The sequence below is a fragment of the Lycorma delicatula genome, chromosome 5 (genome assembly GCF_047948215.1).
Source record: "Lycorma delicatula isolate Av1 chromosome 5, ASM4794821v1, whole genome shotgun sequence".
Lineage (NCBI taxonomy): Eukaryota > Metazoa > Arthropoda > Insecta > Hemiptera > Fulgoridae > Lycorma > Lycorma delicatula.
Genome location: NC_134459.1, coordinates 96,295,420 through 96,317,498, shown reverse-complemented (window position 1 = coordinate 96,317,498; position 22,079 = coordinate 96,295,420). Strand labels below are relative to the sequence as shown.

Sequence of the window (22,079 nt, the reverse complement as noted above, 5' to 3'; positions counted from 1 at the left end):
TAACGTGTGATGAAACTTGGGTTCACCACTTTGAACCAGAGTCCAAAAGACAAAGCATGGAATAGAAGCACACCAGCTCACCTGTCCAAAAGAAATTCAGAATGCAAGCATCAGCAGGAAAAGTGATGTTGACCATCTTTTGGGATGCCCAAGGTGTCATCTTTTGTGATTATTTTGAAAATCAGCATACAATAAACAGTATCTACTTCTCAGACAAGCTGATGAAAAAAGTAAAGCCAGCAATGAGAGAAAAACCCCAAGCGGATCTCAAAGAAAAGGCGTGATATTGCTACATGACAATTCTCACCCTCACACTGCCTTGTTGACCCAAGAAACCATTGGAAAAATGGGTTGGGAGACACTAACAGATCCTCCTTATAGTCCATACTTGGTTCCCTCAGATTTTCATTTGTTTGGTCTACTCAAGGAGGTATTACATGGAAAAAAGTTCAGCAATGAGGTCAAAGAATTTGTGGGAAAGTGGCTCAAACAACAAGAAAAAGACTTCTTTGCATCAGGTATAAAAAAACTAGTTCATCGTTGGGACATATATATATATATATATATATATATATTATCTATATATAATTATTACATAAATTACAGTAAATTCTGTATTAATTATATCACTATATACTATATATACAATACTATATACACTATATTATAGTATACATATACTATACTATACTACATTTATTGTATTAAGACAAAAAGAATTATTAGGTCTAAATCAGAATCAGTTACAAACATGATTTTTATAAAAAGAGAATTTTATTAATTTTTATTTCAGAAAATTAACATTATTATTTTGTACTAAACTAATTGTTAAATAAGAGTTTTTTTATTCATTTGTTTCACATTTATTAACCTTTAAATAAAAGAAAGTCTTGTAAAGTTTAATTACACTTTATTCTAAGTTTATTCAACTGGATTGTTGGCTGATGATGTTTTGCACCAATCATAGTTTTCTGAAGAAAAGAGTTTATTTATAAGCATTTTATTATTTTTTATTTTTTTGTACATCTCTAAACAGAATTCAGAACTGTTCATTTGAATAATTAAAATGGCCTTTATGCATTCGATTGTCATTCATGACTTATCGAAGCCCTAAAAATGATTAATTAAATCACACTCAACAGAAGCATTGTCACCAGAAGTGACAGCACAAGTTTGGAACAGTTATCTCATGTTTATACAGGTCCTTCAGAACTTTTAGCCATCTCTGTTTAGTTGTTAGTTTTTGTTTTGCCCACTGTAACAAGAGATCAGATAGGTAAAAGTTAATTACACACAACTCAAAAATATGATTGAGTGATACAATAAATAAGTAATTTTGAAACAGTTTACAACTCTGCTCTTGAGCTGTTGTTTTAGGTTAACCCATGACAATTGATTAAGGCTTTCAAAATCAGCTTTCCACAAATCTAAGTAAGTGATGCAATTTTCATAAAAAGTACAGGCGGTCTCCTTTATAAGCTGCAAATCACAAATATATCCTGACCTGATATATTTTTCTGCAGCTCTTTGAAATTAACACAATATGTCCTTTTTCTCTTTTAAGTTAGAATACAAACAAAATATTTGTTAGCTGACTCAGGGGATAACGAGGAGCTAACGTTGTCCCCTTCCATTTTCTTGAGAGTTTCATTGAAGATAGCTGCAAAATTATATAGGAACCACAACCACAACCCTGCATTTGCATCTTTAAAAGACTTTTTTAGACTTCTGGGGAATTTTCCATGGACAAGAAATAATTTTTAAGTGGTTCGATCATTTGCAGTACTCATTCTAAAGCATCCCAACCCCGTAGGCAGAAGACACCCACCTTGTGATGTTATCGGTCGCCACACCACCCCCTGTAGACGAACAGATAAATCAACACTCATTCGAAGGCAGGCAGAAGTCTAAGCCAACGTATGTTAGGGTACAAAAAACTTTTTTTTACTAAACCTCCACAGCATCGCACAATTCCAACTAGGCCACATGAACTGAGTAGATGTGAAAAAGTTTCATGGTCAGCATCAACTGCAAGGTTACCTGCTGTGCTGTTGATGCAATTATTGAGGTCATGGATCTTACATGCAATTTTGATTAAAGATTTTTGTACCTTAAAGATAAAAGATTCATCAAACCACTCCTTTCAGCACCTCCAAAATTAATATTTGTATTGTCTGTCAACAAGGCAATAAACCCTGCCTTAATTTTAATAATTTATCATAATTAAATTATCTATGAGACCATTTCTTTTTAAAATAGAAAATACTCATACTTAATCATTTAATTGAACGCCAGTCTCTCTTGGCAATGTTTCAGGCTCCAAAGTTTTTACATCAATGCTAGCAGTCTCATGAATATAAAGTAACTACCATGGGGACTAATTTATATGCTACATGATTCAAAGAGTCAACCATTATCGAAGAACAAGAAGTTTGCTAATTTTTCAAACATTCTCCTTTGCGTTTCAGGAGCTAAAACATTTTTCACCATTCCTCCCTTTAAGTTCTTGCTAAAGAAAATTTACATTCAAATAATTTTTAACAAAGTTTAGATGCACAGTCTAGCAATCTAAGACTATGATTGGGTTTTATTATGTGATAGGCCTCTTTCACCAAAAGCTCAGATTTATGTGAATCATCTTTAATAATAAACTTACTTATTGAAGAGCTTAAGGCTGTACTGCTGACCACTGCTTGGTTTCTTGGATCTCAGGTGGACTTTTACATTTGTGTTACCTATGTGAGCAAGAATAGTTTTGCTAGTGCACTGCATGTAAAATGGTATGTGTGGATTACCACACATCAAAAGTCTTTGAGAAAGGTATAGTCTTTTTGTAAGCTGTAATTATGTGCACTTACATTTCTTGGCTTTGTTAACTTTGTCGCCCGTTTTAAATAAAAACCACAATAAATTCATAACTTTCACAAGATGGAACATGCACTGCTTAATTAAAACAACTAAAAAACCACAGCTGTACAAGAAAGAGATGCGGACCACTTAAGAAAACTAATACATGGAGGCAAAACTTGTTGGCTGTTTATTAGATAACAATCAGATCAAAATGAATTGCTGGAATATACAAGAATGCTATGCAGTGCTAACTAAACAATTATATTAGTGCAGTGATGGGGGCAGGCAAAAGCAGGCTTTCAAATTAAATGATTTAAAATATATTAAGGGCTTTTTTCAGTGAATTCAGGACTTTCAGTTTTTGGGATGCTGGGACATAGTCCTAAAATTTGGGATGTATGGTTCATCATACATAAACTACACAACCAAGTAAAATATAACAACCAAAATAATGTAAAAAATATAACACATTCCTTATTGTAAAAAACAGACTTTATTACAGTAATACAAATTGAATATTTCAACAAAAAGTGCATTACAAAAGAATGATTAAAACAGGAAAGGCTATGAAGTAGATAATAAATCTGCACTTGTTGCTTTTGGGCCAGTCTGTGAAAGATGTTTAATAATGTCAACCCAGTCAGCTCCACGTGGTTTATCCCCTTTACTGTCAACACGATCCCACTGTTTTCGTTTTTGTGCTTTGCTCAAATGTTCTTTTTTAACTACAGGTTTCTTTAGAACTACATCATCTGGGCACTAAAAGAAAAAAATTACTCTATTAATATTTGATCTCTATATTATGTTAGACCAAAATATGATTTTAAAATATGCATTAATTCTGTCTTTATAGTATTAATCTATAATATAATGTAGTATTTCTAGATTTTTCTATTACAAAATAGTATAATACTTTTGAAAACATCTTGTTTAAATTTTTTTTTAAATATTTGCATTTCTATTTAGGAATTCAAGATACAAAATGTGGTGTAGGCAACAAATATTTTTACTTTTTTAACTGTATTATCAACAGAATCTTTATCTTAAAGCAGTTCAGTCTTCAAGTAAACAAAGCTTAGTATTAAATCAACCTCTTATTTTTAATAATAGCACTCAAAAATAATTTTTATTTAAAGTGTTGCATTAAAAAGGTTAACAAAAAATTGTTCCTTCATCTAAATTTCAATGAATAAAAACACAATATACAGAATGTGAGATGTGGGATTACAAGAATGATGCGACAGTAATACAAAAGACATGCATCCCTGAATCTGAAAAAGCTTAATTCTCAGCAGCAAAATTATAGTCATACAAGAGGTAACACTAAATTTTTCTTAATGCAGTATGCATAAAAGAAATTGAATGTAAAATGTTTGCACAATCACTTTTGTAAAAATGATGGAATACAAGATAATATGTAGTATGGTCAAGCATCAGCACTAAGCGACTGTTTTAAGAGCACCACAGTGCTCAAAGTTACAACCTTACAAATTCAGCATCATTAAAGATTTAAGAAACTAGATAAAACTACATGAATTAATTACTACAAGTGATCAATCATTAATGATATCTATGTAAATCACATTAGATAAAATTTATTTCTATGATATGCAGTTTCTTCTAATCAGCTGCATTAATGTACAGAATAACCAAATTTGGAGCAACATAAGTGACATGTGTTTAAAAACTGCTTTACATAGGGAAAAATGGATTGTTTTATTTTTAACAATATTGTAAATAAACATGTTTAAAACTAAATTTACTGTTCTTTTGGTGCTTTCTGATTTACTTATTTACTTACCAGCTAATGCCCACCCTTGGCTGTTGAACCATTTGGTGATGCATTGACCAATAAAGACGGGCTTCTGTGAACTCCGGGCTCCCATCAAGTTGGGTGTGGTCCAGGGCCGGACAATCTCTCAGGTGACCACGTCCATTGTCTGGCAACCACACAGCAGATACTCAGGAGACAGCAACACATGGATGCGATGAAGGTGACAAGCAAGATAGTCGTAGCCAGTTTTTTGTCAGAAGGCAGCTACGCTGACCGCACATGCTAGGCCAAGGTTGATAGGACCGTTAGTGACCAAAGTCTCCCATCATCTACCAGCAGCTGTCTCGAAGAGCACTGTTCGTTCCATCTGTCGACTGCCACATCGGCCAGTGCCCTGTTATCAGCCTCTTCATTTCCACATAGTTGACATAACTGGGTATCCATCCACTGAAACACCAGTGTCCACCATGATTTTCCAGGTTTTCCAGTCTTCTTCTACGCTCAACCATCCACCGGTAGTACATTTGGGTGTTGTGCAATAGATTATGTATAGCAGCTTGGAAGTCAACCAAAAACACTGCTTTCAAAGGAGAAACTAGCTTTTCCAATTCAGTCGCTGCTGTGGCATGCACTGCTCCAACTTCACCATCATAGTTACTGAGGGGGCACCTATATGTCCCTGGAAAAGATGGGCAGTAGTGCCCAGCTTCTGTTTCTCCACTGCCTGTTGTATAGAGGTGTGCTTTGACTTGAATGGTTCTTGAGTTCGTAGTGAGCTTGAGGTAAGTGGTTGAAGAAGTACTGGCTCGTGCACAGGGGTGCAGTGTTCATGGGTGGAATATCAAATTTCCTTATAAATTTTTCATATGCAGCGAATGGAGCCGTCTGTGTACTCAGCCTAGAAGCAGCTTGCTGGTAGTTAGTCTACTGACATTTGTAGATTCACCTAAAACACTACCAGAATCTCAACGCTACCCTTTCTCAGTATGTCTGTAGGGGCTCAATCTGAGTCTGTACCTCCATGGCTGCAATAGGGGTGGCCTCAGCAGCGCCTGTGATTACACTTAAGGCGCATTTTGGGTTGAGCTTGCTTAGTGTGCTAGTGCTGGCTATGACCATCACTTCACTCCACTCCCATATACTAGCACAGGTTTTAGGTCTTATGTACAACTTGTAGACAGTCTTAGGAACATCCTGATTTGTACCACACCCTGTTGCTGTCAAGTCTTCTTATTAAGCAGGTTCTTTTTACCGCCTTTTAATGGGGGTTCCACATTAAATGTCTTGTCTAGTTAAACCCTTAAATATTTGGATACATTACTTTCCTCCAACACTATTCCACTGTACTGGAGTTGGATCTGTGGTATTTTTGTTGAAGAGAGAAAAGTTGAAAGGTGGTTTTTGATTTATCATTGTTATCATGTTTTGCCTCATCCATTGTTCTAGTTTTATCAGAAAATCGCTTAAACAGACCTCGAGTCAAGAGATGGATCCACTAGCTCCCAGAAAAGTAGCTTATCTGCATAAAGGAGTGCCTGGATGCCAGGCACGTTTTTTACCGCATCCAGGATATCATTTATCATGATATTAAATAGCAAACAGCTCAAGATGGCTCCCTGTGCTAGTCCTTGCCGTTGAATGCAAAATCTCGATGTGCAGTTTAAATACCGTAGCCAGATCTGTCTTTGGGACAGGAACAACTTTACCCACCTAAACAGGTTTCCAGAGATTCCTGTCCAACAAGTTTATGTATGGGCATGGGCCACCATGCAGTGTCATATGTGGCGTTCTGGTCCATCAGTACTGCCAATGTTGACATTTTTCTAAGTAATCCGTCCTTAACATATTGTGTAAAGTTTTGATTACGTGGTCCATTGGGCTGCAGTGCCTGTAGAATCCCGCCTGAGTATCGTCAATGAGTTTTCGTGTTTCAACCAACTGATTTAGACGGTTTGCAATCATCTGTTCTTACACATTACAGAAAGCACTTATCAACGATATTGGTCAATAACACTCCACCTTATTGACTTCTTTGACTGATTTCAGTACAGAAACGATTTCGGCCTTTCTCCGTTGTTGTGGCACATGCCTTTCCCAAGTCAAATTTATGGCGGCTAGACTGTTTTCTTAGCAGCATCGCCAATGTGGATTAAAAGCTTGGGGAAAATACCATCAATTCCCACAGATTTCTTTTTTTTATATGCAAGAGAGCACTCTCCAGCTCAGCAATAGTAAAGAGAGCACCAGACAACTCCTGAATTCTCTTGTCCAAGCACGAGGTCAGTGGATGTTTGGTCAGTGTCCATAACAGTAAATAGCAACAGACACCATAAATTCATTAAAAGAACTTTTTCAAGTCACTCTAATTTATAAGCAATTATGACCCTCAAGGTCTCCTGATCTCACATCACCAAATTTTGTTTCAAAGGAGATGTTTGATCAAACATTTATTCTAATTCCTGGCCATATTTTATTACATTATACGGAAATATAATTCCTTTAACTTGAACTAAAATCCTACAAGTCGAAGTAAAAAATTTGATTAGTTTATTACAAAAAATTATATAAAAAAACCCAACTTCAATTTTAGGCCTACAGTACCAATCTTATTTTCAGTTCAGGAATATGAAGCACAATTCACTTCCTGTACTAATCGATAACAAAAAAGGATGAATAAACATACAGTAAAGAGGAAAGTGAAATCTTAGACATCACGCTTCAGTAATTGGCGGAACTCATTTTTCTTAAAGAAGTGTCAGTCAATGTGTATTTATAACCATCTTGGCTAATATAAATAGTTTTTGTATATCTGGGTTTGTTTGCTACTGTAAACAAAGCTGTTCTTATTCTTTCCTTACAATGATTTTTATATGTTTAGTTTCTATACAATTAGGTTTAATTTTTATTTAGTTTGATTAGTTGTTTTACACTCTTTCTGTTTATTTTTTTAAATGTCAAAAAGAAATTTAAAAACATTATCATTAGTTGATAAAATAAGGCTCATAATGGAAGCAGATGAGGGGAAAAATAGTAGAAAGACATGATCGCATCAGAATTTGGTATACCACCCAACATGCTTACAACAGTTAACAAAAACTGTGAAAAGATTTTGAAAAGATCGTAGCCTTCATTAGTCAGACGTTATCACGAGTAAAGTCTGTCAGGTATCCTGATGTTGAAAAAAGCATTTTAGAGTGGTTTAAAAACAGTTGCAAACAAAATTTACTTATCAGTGGACCAGTTTTACACGAAAAATCCGAGTACTTTGCGAGACAGTTCAATTGTACAGATTTCAAAACTTAATGAGTTTAAAGATAATAATAATAAGATAATAACAAATTTAAAGTTGGCTTAATAAGTTTAAAGATAGGCAAGGAATAATTTTTTTAAATGTTTGTAGTGAAAGTGCCAGTGTAAATGAGGAAGTTTGTAATAAATGGATAAACAGTACACCAAAAGAAATTATGAACACATACAACGAATCAGATATTTTTAACGCTGACGAAAGTGGACTGTTTTATAAATGTTTACAGAACAAAACTTTAACCTTTAAATGTGATAAATGCCAAGGTGGGAAACGAAGTAAAGACCATATCACAGTTATTTTGGGTGCGAACATGTCGGGAACAAAAAAGTTGAAACCTCTCTTAACTGGTAAATATAAGAACCACATTGTTTCTCTAACATTAAAACTTTGCTTATTCAGTACAAAGCCAATAGAAAAGCATGGGTTACTAGTGAAATTTTTGAAAAATGGTTATTCAAACTAAATCATTATTAACATTTGAAAAATAGAAAGATTGTTCTATTTATTTACAACTACCTGACACATCCAAATCATTTCCTCACAAACTTTTATCGATAAAATGCGTTTTCTTTCCACCAAATGTTACCTCCAATCAATGGATCAGGGTATTATACAAAATTTAAAATGTGCTGGGAAAGGATTATAATGAAAATGTTAGAGATGGTTGAAAAGAAACAAAAACCAGAAATCAATCTTCTCATTGTCTATGGGAAGTTAAAAAATCTTGGAATGATGTGACTGAGCTAACAATTTTTAACTTTTTTAAAAAGCTGGATTTAAAAACCCACAACCTGTTATATTATCAAAATGTGAATAAATTAGCATTAAAAACATTTGTTCTAGCAATAATAATGGTGATGATGGCGATGATAATGAAGTTAACGATGTTTTGCAAGTACCCAGCAACGTAACTTTTCAGGATTATGTTTCTATAGATAAAGATTTGGTAGAAGCCATTACCCTACTGACAAAAATATTGTAATCAATACGATTAACGCAAAGGCATATGGGAATGACACCACAGAGACTGATTCAGATAACGGCAATGATGAACTACAATGCATACCACCCTCCAACTTTAATAGAAGTTACAGATAATGTTGTCTATTCGACGATTCATTGAATCAAAAGATGATGTACCAGAATCTGTTTTTTCTGCAGTAGCAGATATAGAAAAATGGTTGACTACACTGCATCAGAAGAAACATCAGACAACTATCAACAATTTTTTTAATTGATTTTTATTCAATTCAGCTTTTTTTTTATGAAAGGGCCAATTATTTTTCACTTTTTATTTTATTTTTTATAATTTTAATACTATTATTTTATCTTAAAAATTTTTAAAAACACAATCCTTGAATTTAAAACTGAGCCCTGTTTTATATACAACAATATGGTTTTTTTTACTATTCATAATAGTATAGCCTTTTGTATTTTTCATTCTTTAATGATTTTTTGTGCAATAAATTGAGTATCAGTGAGAAAAAATGTGATTAACGTTTAGCATGTTCGTTGTGTATTTATTAGCCTACATTTTGTTTAGTGTCTTCTGTGGTAATAGAATACTCTTCAGGAAAGTTAAGTTTAACATACTAATTACATACATTCTACATATACATACTAACCAGTAGTACATACTGTTATACTGTATTTATAATGCTGAATCATGTCATGTAATAATATTTCTATAGTATAATAAGACTATGTTGAAAAAATGCAACATTTTCTTAAACAGTGCTGTACATTTTACATGGATGAATCTACAGTGGGTATTAATTTCATAATATGTATCTCTAACTCGACTTTTCCATAGGTTGAATTTTTTTTTATTTCCTTGAATATTCAAGTTATAGAAATTCCACTATATATATATATATATATATATATATATATATATATATAGAGAGAGAGAGAGAGAGAGAGAGAGAGAGAGAGAGAGAGAGAGAGAGTAATTCCAAATTGCACGACAATCTCTCAGGAGATGATTCTATAGCCAAAAATAAGAAAAAAAGTTTGTATGAACATAGGTCAGAAAACAGTTCATTAGAATTTCAGCTCATAAAACATTAGCCCTGCTTTCTGCTCCCTCTGTGAAATTACCTGTACTAAAATTTTTGGAATTCAAATTGAGTAAATTTGGAGCTTCCTTACGGTTTTTGATCTAAGATATTGAGTAAAAGTGGTCTCAGACCTCTCTTATCTCACTTGGTTTTTAAAAAACGCAGGGGTAAAACACGAAAAATCTTGTTGGAAAATACACTTTTAGGTTTGGATTAAAATAACTTTGTTAATTTACCAATAAGCAAATAAACATTTCTAGTTAACTTTGTAGAGAATTTAAGTCTGAAAAAATTATTGTAAATAACATCAAATAAAATAACACACAAATTTGAGAAGTTCAAATTAGAAATAAAACATACAAACTGGATCAGAAAATTAATATGATTTTAAACAGAACAATTTACAGTATTGAAGAATTAAAAGACCAACAAAAATGAAATGGAAAAAATTACAAGAGCAACATTTTATTATTTCATTACTCATGCAATATTTTTACACAAGTGAAATACACTCCAAAGATATGTACTACCATTATTAAAAAAAGCCACAAACATGAGTGAATAAAAAATTTGTCTGGAGATTATAATAGACATTTTCAGCAATTATTACAAAATTTTACTATATCCTGCCCTACTAAACACATTTGTATATATGTCTGTCTGTGTTTGCTCGCCCTTAGCTTAGCATCAGCATGTACTGATCATTAGCAGAAAATCCCAATTCGTTAGTACATGTCTTGTGGTGGTCAGGTTTATACTTGCTATATTATTGTACATCGATATATTGCATATGTCTCGATATATATGCAAAATATACATTAATAATAATTTTTTATGCGATTGTTTTTTTTTCATAAAATCGATTATTTATGTTAAGACTCAGGTTTCATTTCTTCCATTTTTATTTGCAAAAATAAAAATTTTCACTTTCCTCTTACTCTTTATAAATTTTCACTATTCTTTTACTCTTTTAAATTCTCACTTTTTTTTTTGTTACTCTTATTAAATGAATTCATCTAATGTTAGTCATAGTCAGTCTTGTTCCATCCTTCAAAGACTCACCATGAGTTTATTACAAATGTAAAATTAATTAATACAAGTTCAAAGATTATAATAAAAAGAAATTTATATTATAAACCAAACAGACTTTTAATTTATTTAAATGAACCAGTGAATAATAAAATATTTAGAATTAAATCTAATTAAGGTATTGAACCAAGGCGGCATATTATTTAACACTTTTGGTCATCAAATCAATTTATAGTTTGTCGGAAGGTTATTTTCATAATAATATGTTTCGTAAATTTAATATAATACATAAATAATAAATTATTTATGTTAAGACTCAGGTTTCATTTCCTCTTATTTTATTTGTAAAAATAAAAATTTTTCACTTTTTTCTTACTTTTTATAAATTTTCACTCAATAAATTCTCACTTTTTTTCTTAAGAGTAACAAAATAAATTAATAAATTTTACTACTGTAATTCATTCATTCACTATCATAGAAAATCTTAAAACACAAATATTTTTGATACATATAAATCAGTACTGAAAACATTATCGATTATCCATTTAGAATCGTATATAAGATTTTTTTTGGCCTTGTAGTTATATACATATAGGCAAATCATATGGGTCAAATCAAATGGTAAACAATAAAGGTCAAAATTAGAAGAAACAATAATGGTGAAAATTAAAAGAATTTTGAATCCTATATACCTTCCTTAGCGATTTACTGATTTTGAAGTCAACTTCTCTTTTGTTATTGAGTCAAGGAAGGTTAGCTTCGTATTATAATTTGTTTTGAAAATTGAATATAATATGAATTTTTGCTCTTCCTTGACCAATTTTCATCATTCAAAATAAAACATCTTTACACAAGAGGTACTCAATTTTGGACATCTAATAATAGCATTCTGAGATGCAACCAGCCCTAAGGACCTAGCTGCAGAGGCGTGCCATAGGCAAGACCTGCAGATAGTAATTTTACTAATAGATTAAAACAAACACTCTTTTAAATTAAATCTATGTAATTAAATACATATTTTATTATTTAGTGATTTATGTAGTACATTTTGGTTGGTATTATTTTGACCACCATGTACTGTAAGTTATAAGTAACATAACTTCTATCTCAGGATGAATAAAATGTAATAAAATTAAACTTACAACACTAGTATTCTTCACTTCTACGAAAATTATACTTGACAACAAATCATTTAATTAGGTTTTTTATTCTGATGTTTTTTAAAATCAGCTTTCAATGACATAATAAACAAACTGATAAAATACATCAATAATGTTTTAAAAGAATTTCATACAATACTATAATAAATTTAAAAATTCTGCTGTAATTTTTAAAAACAAATGAGAATTTTAATTTTAGATTAATAAACTCCCAACATATCCCAAAACTAATTTTAAAACAATTTACTTATAAAGAAGTAACAATGATGTACCTGAATTGTAAGTTCTTGAATTTGAGTAGCTGCTGTTTCTTCCTCTGGTTGTTCACAAATTAAATCACTTAATTTTTCTTTAACAGACTCAAATAAACTAAAAGTCATTGCTGCCCCTAAATAGTCATCCGCTTCTTTCAAAATACATTCCTTAATATGGGCTTTAACAGACTGTATGCTAAAATCCAACATAAAAATTATGCATTAGAATATGTCTGGTTTTTATACATCAATTTTTTTTTTTGTTTTTATGTAGAACATATTTCAAAAAAAAATCTAGATAGTTTTCTGAATCTTAATGAGCATTTATGGACTAAATCATCTGTTCTAAAGAAAAATCTCAGCACTTAGAAGTATGTTTGCTTATTAGTCAAAATCAAGTAATAATAGTTATACGTGCAAGCTTTTAGTCAAAATTTTAGAACCAAAAATATAATTATAATAAGAAGGGCTGACTAACACTCACAGCAGCTAACATTGAAATTTTCTAATTGTTTTTTCTGGATCTGTTTATTAAAATATAAATAAAAATTTATGTTTCATGAATATTAAATAATCTTTTAATTAAATGTTTTACTAAATGTTTCTGGATTGACTTATATGACAAATTAATAGCATCTTCGCCTCACCCAGAATACAGGAAATTCTGCATTTGAAATCAGGATTGGTATTTTTCACATGAAATTCTTCTTACCCACCATAAGAAAAAATAAAATAAAATAAAAAACCATACAGCTACTGATACTGACAAGACTCTTTTATCACTAGAAGAATAATTAATTAAATTTTGGTTAACACTGTGGTAACTGGTAGATCACATAATGGTTTTGAAAGGAACAGTTTTTTTAGTAAATATATTTTATCATATAAAAACTTTTCCACTAATAACATACTTTGTAATCAGTTCATTAATGCTATTTTTGGTACAACTTTACCTTAAATGAAGAATTATACTTCATATGTATTACAATACCTATCAGTATGAAGATTACACACAAACAATAAAAGCTAAACATGATATTAAAAAATAAATAAAATTAAATAAAGTACCAGTTTATAGAAGCAAGTAAAAGTAAAGTTCAATCATTTTAGCCAGCCTCAAACACTTCCCAAATCCGCTGATTTAGAAGTCGAGAGTTTCAGCATTCAAGTCCTAGTAAAGCAGTTATTTTAACACGGATTTGAATACTAGATCATGGATACCAGTGTTCTTTGGTGGTTGGATTTCAATTAACCACACATCTCAGGAATAGTCGAACTGAGACTGTACAGGACTACACTTCATTTACACTCATACATATCATCCTCATTCATCCTCTAAAAGTATTATCTGAACGGTAATTACCGGAGGCTAAACAGGAAAAAGAAAAGAAAGACAGACACAAACAATATGAATGAAGCCAACCCTGAAATCATCTTTGAAAATTTATTTGTAACAATTAATACATAGACAAATATATGTATCTGCATATACAAATGTGTACCACGTTTGTGTCTGAAGAATCAGAATGAGCAATTATACTGCTGCATTCAATCATACAATGCAAAATATATGTTAATCCTACACTAGTAAGTTCATCTTTCTGGATACACTAACAATAAAAACGATTGAGTATGGAATTTTAATATGAAAGGCCAATGAATTCTCAAAAAGTTTGTAATTGGTGATTAATTTAAAGATGAAGAATATTCAGACCAATTTTTTTGGACAAACATTTACCGCCGGATGTTATTAAGAAATTATTATAAATTGTAACCTTGTATAAAACTAAACAACCAAACTACTGGTTACAATAAGATGATACTACTACTTGCCACATGGCCCATTTAACTATAGAGTTATGTGAATTTTTCAATGATTGTGTTTAATTTCCCACAACATGTGCTCCATAATCCACAGATCTGACTACCAAATTTTTATTTATGAGGTAATGTTTTCAGATTTTCATCTGAAAGGTACTGTTTTCAAGAAAAACTTGCATGCCTTGGATGAATCAAAGGAAAATATAAAAAACAGAATCTGCAACATCAATGCAGCATCTCTGAAAAGTTACACTGAATATGATCAACACTGAAGGTGGGAATTTTAACATTTATTGGTATATGTAAGTGGAAAAAGATTCATTTTTTTGTGTCATGTTATTTAATTATTCCTGTCATTAAATACAAATAGTTTATTTTATGCATAGGTTGTAGTATTTTACTAACATCTATAGTTACTGCACTCTATAGTTTTCCCTTCTACACAGACACCAAATTAACTACACAATAAATAATACAAAAATAAATAAGTAATAAATAAAATTAAAAAAATACAATTAATAAATAACTATATTTATTTTACAGACATAAAAATCATTAATTGACTGGTTAATCATCCACATAGTCTTTATTTTAGATTAATATTTTTTTTAATTAGGGATTTTTTACAGGTTTGGAAAAATCACCATCATTCTCAGATATTTAAGATGTTTTGAAAGTTTACTCTGTAGATTTTATCCCAAACAGTAAGTAAATATATTTTGACCCAAAATATGGAGATTTACATCCAGATCTAAATCTTTCATCATAGTGGTGAACCAGCTGCCTTAAAAGAAAATGTCTTTATTTAGTAGGTGCACTGCAACAGTTAAAATAGAAACAATGATATGAAAATTAATATTTATACTTGTTAAGAATTTGTTTATAGGAACTTCTGAATCTGCTGTTATTTTAGCCCACCTCACAACATTCCCCCATATAATTGTACTTTTAAAACTGAATATGTTAAAAGTAGGTATGGCAGACTAATAACCTTATTTTAATACTTGAAAATTACACCAAACAATGCATACTCCTACTTTATCAACCTACCTACTTAAATTTCAATATCCTCTAACACAATTTAAAGGCATCTATTCTTTCCCTTTCTGCTTTTCTTATTATCTTCTTTTTATTAACATAAAGTGCAATACTCCAGAAAAATATTTTTTTAAGAAACTTTTTCTAATCTTAGATCTACATCAGACACTAGAAAACTTGTTTTCTGTATGAAAAGCTCTCTTAGTCTGCTTCAAATTGTTGAAACTTTACTACCACAATATCAAAACTCTATAACAACAACTGTTTTAATGTTTCCCCTATATGAATATTTAATTCTGCATCATCCATCTTTTGTTACATTGCATTACAACAAGTCTCTCTCCTCAAAACTCTAACCTTAACCTGTCTCCACGGTATGGGTATTCATCTGAACAGGCCACCATAACTCACAAAACTGATTCTAATTGACTAGAGTATTGATAATGTGGTGCGGGTTTCGACCTTGCACAGGTCACTCAGTATCCAAATCTGCTTTCTGACATTTAGATCTTGTGTTCCCCTGATCCTAAGCATATCTACTATGGTAATTAAAAATATGAACAAAATTTAAATTGATCAAAGTAATTGCTCAGAATTACTATAAAATAACATAATAATAATAATACTGAAATTACTCACATGTGCTTGTTATAGAAAGCATCCATATTAACAATTGGTTTTTCAGCTGGATAATTTTCACTCCATGATATTTCCAACAGAAATGATTTTGAATCACCATCTTCACCATACTAAAAGTAATATGGATATATTAGTATGCTAAACATCTATCATTTTACGTCTTAACAAATCAAAGGGTGTAATCCAGGCTACAAATCATAGAATAATTCTTATTACTACTAAACCAAGAATAACATATCTCCCCATACTTCATGCAACAAGAAACTAGTTCCATTTTTTTAAATAAACTACTATGTATTGTAAAACAATAAACTCATTCACACAAAAGTAAGGATACACTTTAAATTAAAATGGTTGAAGGGGAATAAATATTTCTCAAACAACTTATCTCTTAACTTTACTTCTTTAGGATCTCTTTTTTAACAGTTTTCTAAAATTAGGCAAGTTAATTAAGAAATATATACATTATTTTATGTAAATTGGTGACCTACATAAGAGTATGAAACTCTTCATTACAAGTGTCAGGTAAGACTTGTACATGTTTGTTACCTTAACTTTTGTCTTTGGTCCCGTTTGGATTATGGTTGCATTGTCTACTGTTCAGCATACCATATGGTGCTTAAGATGCTGGATGCACCACGCTTTTCTTCATCTTGCTACAGGTGCCTTTAGATCAAGCAATGTTACAAGTATACTTGTTGATTGCAGAGAGCAATCAGTTTGTGACAGAAGAGACCAGCTGCTAACATCTTACTCTGCCCATCTTAAAGGACAACCAAATCACCTGGTTTTTAAAGCAGTCCCAGCAAATTCTTCACGTTATACAGCACTAATAGTTTCGTGCCTGGCATCTATTGTACCTTTTAAATTTTGACACACACCTATTTTCCCAACTTATTCATGTTCATATCCTCAATGGAGATTCAAACCAATAAATTTTAATTATGACCTAACCATATATAATAAAAAATCAAAAACTCCTATTATCTTTCAGCAAATGTTTTATTAATTTCTACTGAAGAAAAATTCAGATGCAGTAGTACTAACAAATGGTTCAAAACACAATGATACCATTGGATGCATTTTTGTTACAAACGGCAGAACGTATATGTTTGTTCTACCAGGTATTACAAGTGTCTACAATAATGAAATGTACGCCATCAATAAGGCTTTAAATATCAATCCAAAATACCATCACAACCTCATTTGTAGTGATTCGTGTAGTATACTCCAACCTTTAGATTTGTATTCTAAATAAACTATCATTACTGAAATTCATAATGCAATTGCCGAGTTGAACCATTGCAACACACAAGTGAGTTTCTGCTGGATCTATAATAATGTGGAAATCCCGGGTAATGAATGTGGGGATTCTGCTGCTAAAGATGCATATAGCCAACTATCTTTCACCACTCATGTTACTTCTACAGATTTTATTAATTCTATCAAACACACTTTTTCATGAAGGTGGCAAGGTGACTAGATTATTACATTAGATTATCATTTTCATGGATGGTTAGAGCCATCCATTGTTTAGCTCTTCAATTGAAAATAACCATAGAGAGGAGGTTATTATTTGCCATTTACAAATATGGCATACTGATCTAACACATGGACACCTAATGAGTCAGACAGATGCACCCATTTGTGCTCGCTGCAACTACCAACTAATGATACACCACATCCTTGTGGGCTGTGTGAATTATGCAACACTGCGTCATAAATTTAAATTAGGAGCTAACATCCAAGCTATTCTAGGAAACAATATGATGATGCTATCGAATATCTTGTTTCTTAAGGCGATACATCTGTACTCAAATATTTAATATTATTTAAATAGATTTTCTTTTGTTATATTGTATTATGTTTGTTCTCGGAGATGATAATGCAAAAGCATTTTTCACCCTCCCAAATAAAAAAAAAAAATAACGTCAACCTTAAGTGCCATAATGTTCCTACAAACATCTAATTCATTGTATCTTTTCAACTAGCATCAATAAGAAATCATAAAAATACAGCCAATCATATTTAACAAAGCTCTATTTGAACTTAAAGCATAATACTAACATCAATAAAAGGTATATAAAGAACAAATCAATTGCAGGATTGAAAGCAATAATATTGATTCATTTTTTTATGAGATCATGGCATCAACTGCTTTGGTCATCTAGCCCAATGGAGTTTTGTAATGTATGAAAAATGCCATGCCCGATTAGGATTTGAACCCAGGAGCTCCAGATGAAAGGCCAAGACACTAACCCAATCTGCCACGAAGATTGGCAATTATTTTTTAACTTAGTTTTAAGTTATTTAAGTTAGTTCTGATGGTAAGGTAGATAAACCAATCAAGTAGATATATCACAAATTAAGTCATTTTCAATGATTAAATAGAAATACACCATACAAATAAATAAGACTAAGATTATAATCTGGGACACTAATGAGACTGGATTATATGCATCATAAAAAGCTTAAAATATGCATTTCAAATATGAAAAAGTGTCAACATATGCAACTTTAAATAACAAAAAAAAATAGTAATTTTTATTTTTATTTCAAAATCAGCATACAGTTAGTAAGTAGTTGAATAACATATCGATAAATTTGATAATTAACAATTATTTAACATTGTGTTACTTTCGTAAACATAAACAATATGGTACTGTTCCAAATGTTTGGTAGTAAGATTGTGTCTTCGATCAGTCAAAATATTTTTATAAGTGGAGAAGAATCGCTCCACATCCATTGAGGTAACTGGGCAGTATTTGAATTTGGGAGCTATGTTACCACTTATTGTTTATGGCAAAAGTTCACCCGTCCCATTAATAAAACTATCAATTTGACACAAAGGTTCAAATTCTGGGTTATTGTTAAAAATGTTTTCAAATTTTTCTTTAAGAAATTACACAAGAATACCTCTGGCAATGTGGAGTTCATTTAGCGGATTTTATTCATTAACTGAATAGATTCAGTCAACGCCAACCTTGAGTTTCAAGCCTTTTAATACTCGCAGGTATGTAGGAAAAATAAGTGGTAATCACAGCTACATTTTTTTTTAAACTAGAATCGTTAAATGCTTCCTTGGACTGACAAACTGCCATAGCCTTTGCACTATCAAAGTTGTTTACTACACTTTTGATGGCCTCGAAATACTCATTGTAAAACAGCACAGCTTCAATCCACATTCCCAATCGAGTTGCCACTGGTTTAGGAGGTAAAGGCACATTTGGCAGTTTTTCTTTATAGGCCTTATTGCAAGCAGGTGCCTTAAGAAAAACTTTTTTGTTGATGAAACCAGTTTATTTACATTCCCAAACATGGATCGTACTGCTTCAGTGAGTCGATGTACTCAATCAGCAAAGCATGTCACATGAATCAAATTCCGATAAAATACTTGGGAGAGCTTTGGCTGCCTTGATCATATAGGGAGTTGCATCTGAGAGAAATATAAAGTCTTTCATCTGCAGAAGATTCAGGAAATATTTTTTTAATACCCTCATTCACGAATCTGGCTATCGTACAATGATTTGTCTTTTCAAGGTGTTTGCAGGCCACCAAATAGGAAGAGGATTCTAGTTTTAATGGACTGACAATTATATTTGCAATGTAACAGCCACAAGTGTCGGTAGTTTCGTCAGCTGAAATTCAAATAATGCTATCCTTGAGTTTATTGCGTATTTCTTCCAGAACATGCAGGTAAATTGCTGGTATGTAATTTTTACACAATGTTGATTCCTCTGGTATATTTTGATTCAAGCAATATTTTCGCAAAAAATCTTTGAAGGAAGATTTACAAATCTACCTGTGAAGAGGAATATTACTTCTAAGCAGTGCTTCACATAAATCCATGCTAAAGTGGTTTCTTTGTTTACCTTTGGAAGTGACTACTTGCCGCTGTTACAAGTTGTTGTTGTCATGGGCCTTACTTTTGCAATCCTGCAATATGAAGACTTGTCTTGACATACTGGTCTATTTAAAAATTCTTCTGTGCACAAAATATTTTTCACGCAAACTCGACAATATAAAACATTTCTGACGTATGTAAATATTCCAGGATAGTCAGCTATCCATGAGGACACTTTTTTTTTGGAGGCACGGTTCACATTAAACTTACACAAACAAATAAAAAACTATGTAATGAACCGGTCAATAATAAAATGCGTAATTTAACTGCTTGTGGGAGAAGTTCTGCACAATGCAGAATGGTATTGTCCATCCATGTCTCAAATAGGTTTGTGTTTTATTTGGCCTCATAATATTATCCTACCAAAACAATAGACACGCGGCTGCTAAGTGTGCTGTAAGAACCGTGCGGCTATTTGGTTTGGCCGACTACAATGTAAGACTTCATTTTTTCGATAGGTACCCTACCAAAAAGTATTGTAAATATAGTGAAAATATGCATCATCACTAGATTTTAAGGAAAATATTCAATAACCGGTGAGAATGGGCTTAATATGCAAATGCATGTAATCCGGTCTCGACTAATGTACAATAAAAACATAAGTATGGTCAAAATTTAAAAAATAATTCCAAATATCTTTCCTAATTTTTGGGAAGATTTTACCTAGAGAATGAAATAAAATACTTAGAACTTTAAGAACATTTGGACTTAAATACAGGGAGAGAAGAGTCATTTACAATTAATTACGAACTATGAGAAGATGGAGAAAGACAACCTCTAATTCAGAAAGAGATGAGATGAATATAAATAACCCCATTCCTTGCAATGCAGTAACTGAAAAAAATTTACAATTGAATAACTAGGCCCATCCAAACAGAGCAAAAATCAAGATGTTAAGATTCACTGATGGCACTGTTTTGTTTAACAGAAACTAAAGTATACATTTTTATAAAAATATAATCATTACATTATACTGAGTCTACATATTTATATCCAAGGGAAGTGAAACACATATAAGCACACTCAAGCACTTCTCTTTCAAGTAGAAACAACTAAATTGCCCATATATAAGTACCTAAAAAATGCTCTCTAACAGTGCCTTGCCTGATTCAACATTAATCATTATTAATATGCAGTATGATATGTTAATAATACTGTAATATCTCTTAAATTTAAAGAATACTTTCCTCTTCATATCAATCAGTTTTCAAGTAAATGACTAAAACAAACTACCTTGTACTGATATGTGGAGGGGGAAAGTTGTTTAAACGCTGGATCTCCATCATATATTGATAAAAGAACTTCCCTCTCTTCCTCTTGAAGCTCACGGCTATTACTCATAGCTGGTAAATATTCCTGTAACACCCGAAAAAATATTCTCATAACACCAATAACCATTATATATTTAGACAAATTAATTTATTTCTGTAAAATCTGGTTGTTAATGCTGATATTACATAATCTAATAAGATTAAAAACAACATTACAAAGTATGCTACAAAACTGGAGATTTCTTTGCTTCTAATAGGTTATACCCCTAGAGTTTAGGCAGCTGCACAATATTAACTGGTGCCTACATCACAGATATTAAAACAGTAAAGAAAATTTTTTACTATTAATTTCAAAAGTGATATCCTTAAAACAGAGACAAATTAACTAAAAATTTCCATTAAACTTAAATTCTAAACATGTAATCCAACCCACACAAATATATTCAAAACATTATACAACTAATACCCACAACTGTAACAAAGTACTTCGCAAATAAGTTAAATAAAATAAACTCTGATAGAAAATCTAAATTAAGAAAACATACCTCTCATGTATTATACTACAGAAAACTCACAAGTAACAAATGCAAGAATTCATTAATCATTTCCCATACGGTTCACTATCTTAACCAAAATAAATTTTGAAGAAGAATATAATTATTGTTTTGATAAAAAATTTATGACATTTCGATAAAATAAAAAAAATTAAACGTACTCAATAATTCCATTAACACATGATAAAAGACTGCTTAGCGACTTCATATAACCAGGGTTTAAAGCGAAGTTGTGACATCGTCTTCAAAAACATGATTAAAATCAGCTGGGCTGGATCTCTTGTAATTTTATTTTAATTAAAAAAATTAACGTAACGCCTTTAAAATTTCCATTATATATAGAATTTTGTGAGGCATTATTATTTCTTTTTTGGTAAAAATATATAAAAATTATATTTTAAAGTATCCTTTTCTTAGA

At 31.4% G+C, this 22,079-nt stretch overlaps 1 protein-coding gene across 3 annotated transcripts; it reads right to left on the bottom strand.

Moving 5' to 3' along the window:
* Positions 1-755: 755 nt before the first annotated feature.
* On the bottom strand, positions 756-21,961 carry LOC142325235 (RWD domain-containing protein 4). 3 transcript variants are annotated; one of them, XM_075366719.1, is made up of 5 exons: positions 21,653-21,918; positions 21,070-21,192; positions 15,933-16,042; positions 12,453-12,630; positions 756-1,255 (listed from the first exon to the last, which is right to left on the bottom strand). In XM_075366719.1, exons 2-5 carry the CDS (start codon positions 21,175-21,177, stop codon positions 1,151-1,153), a joined length of 501 nt encoding a protein of 166 aa, XP_075222834.1. In that variant the 5' UTR covers positions 21,178-21,192; positions 21,653-21,918; the 3' UTR covers positions 756-1,150. The 3 variants fall into 3 exon arrangements, with proteins under 3 accessions (XP_075222834.1, XP_075222833.1, XP_075222832.1); XM_075366718.1 differs by lacking the exon at positions 756-1,255 and adding an exon at positions 3,325-3,609 and having other exon boundaries at positions 21,823-21,961; XM_075366717.1 differs by lacking the exon at positions 756-1,255 and adding an exon at positions 3,325-3,609 and having other exon boundaries at positions 21,653-21,914.
* Positions 21,962-22,079: the final 118 nt, after the last annotated feature.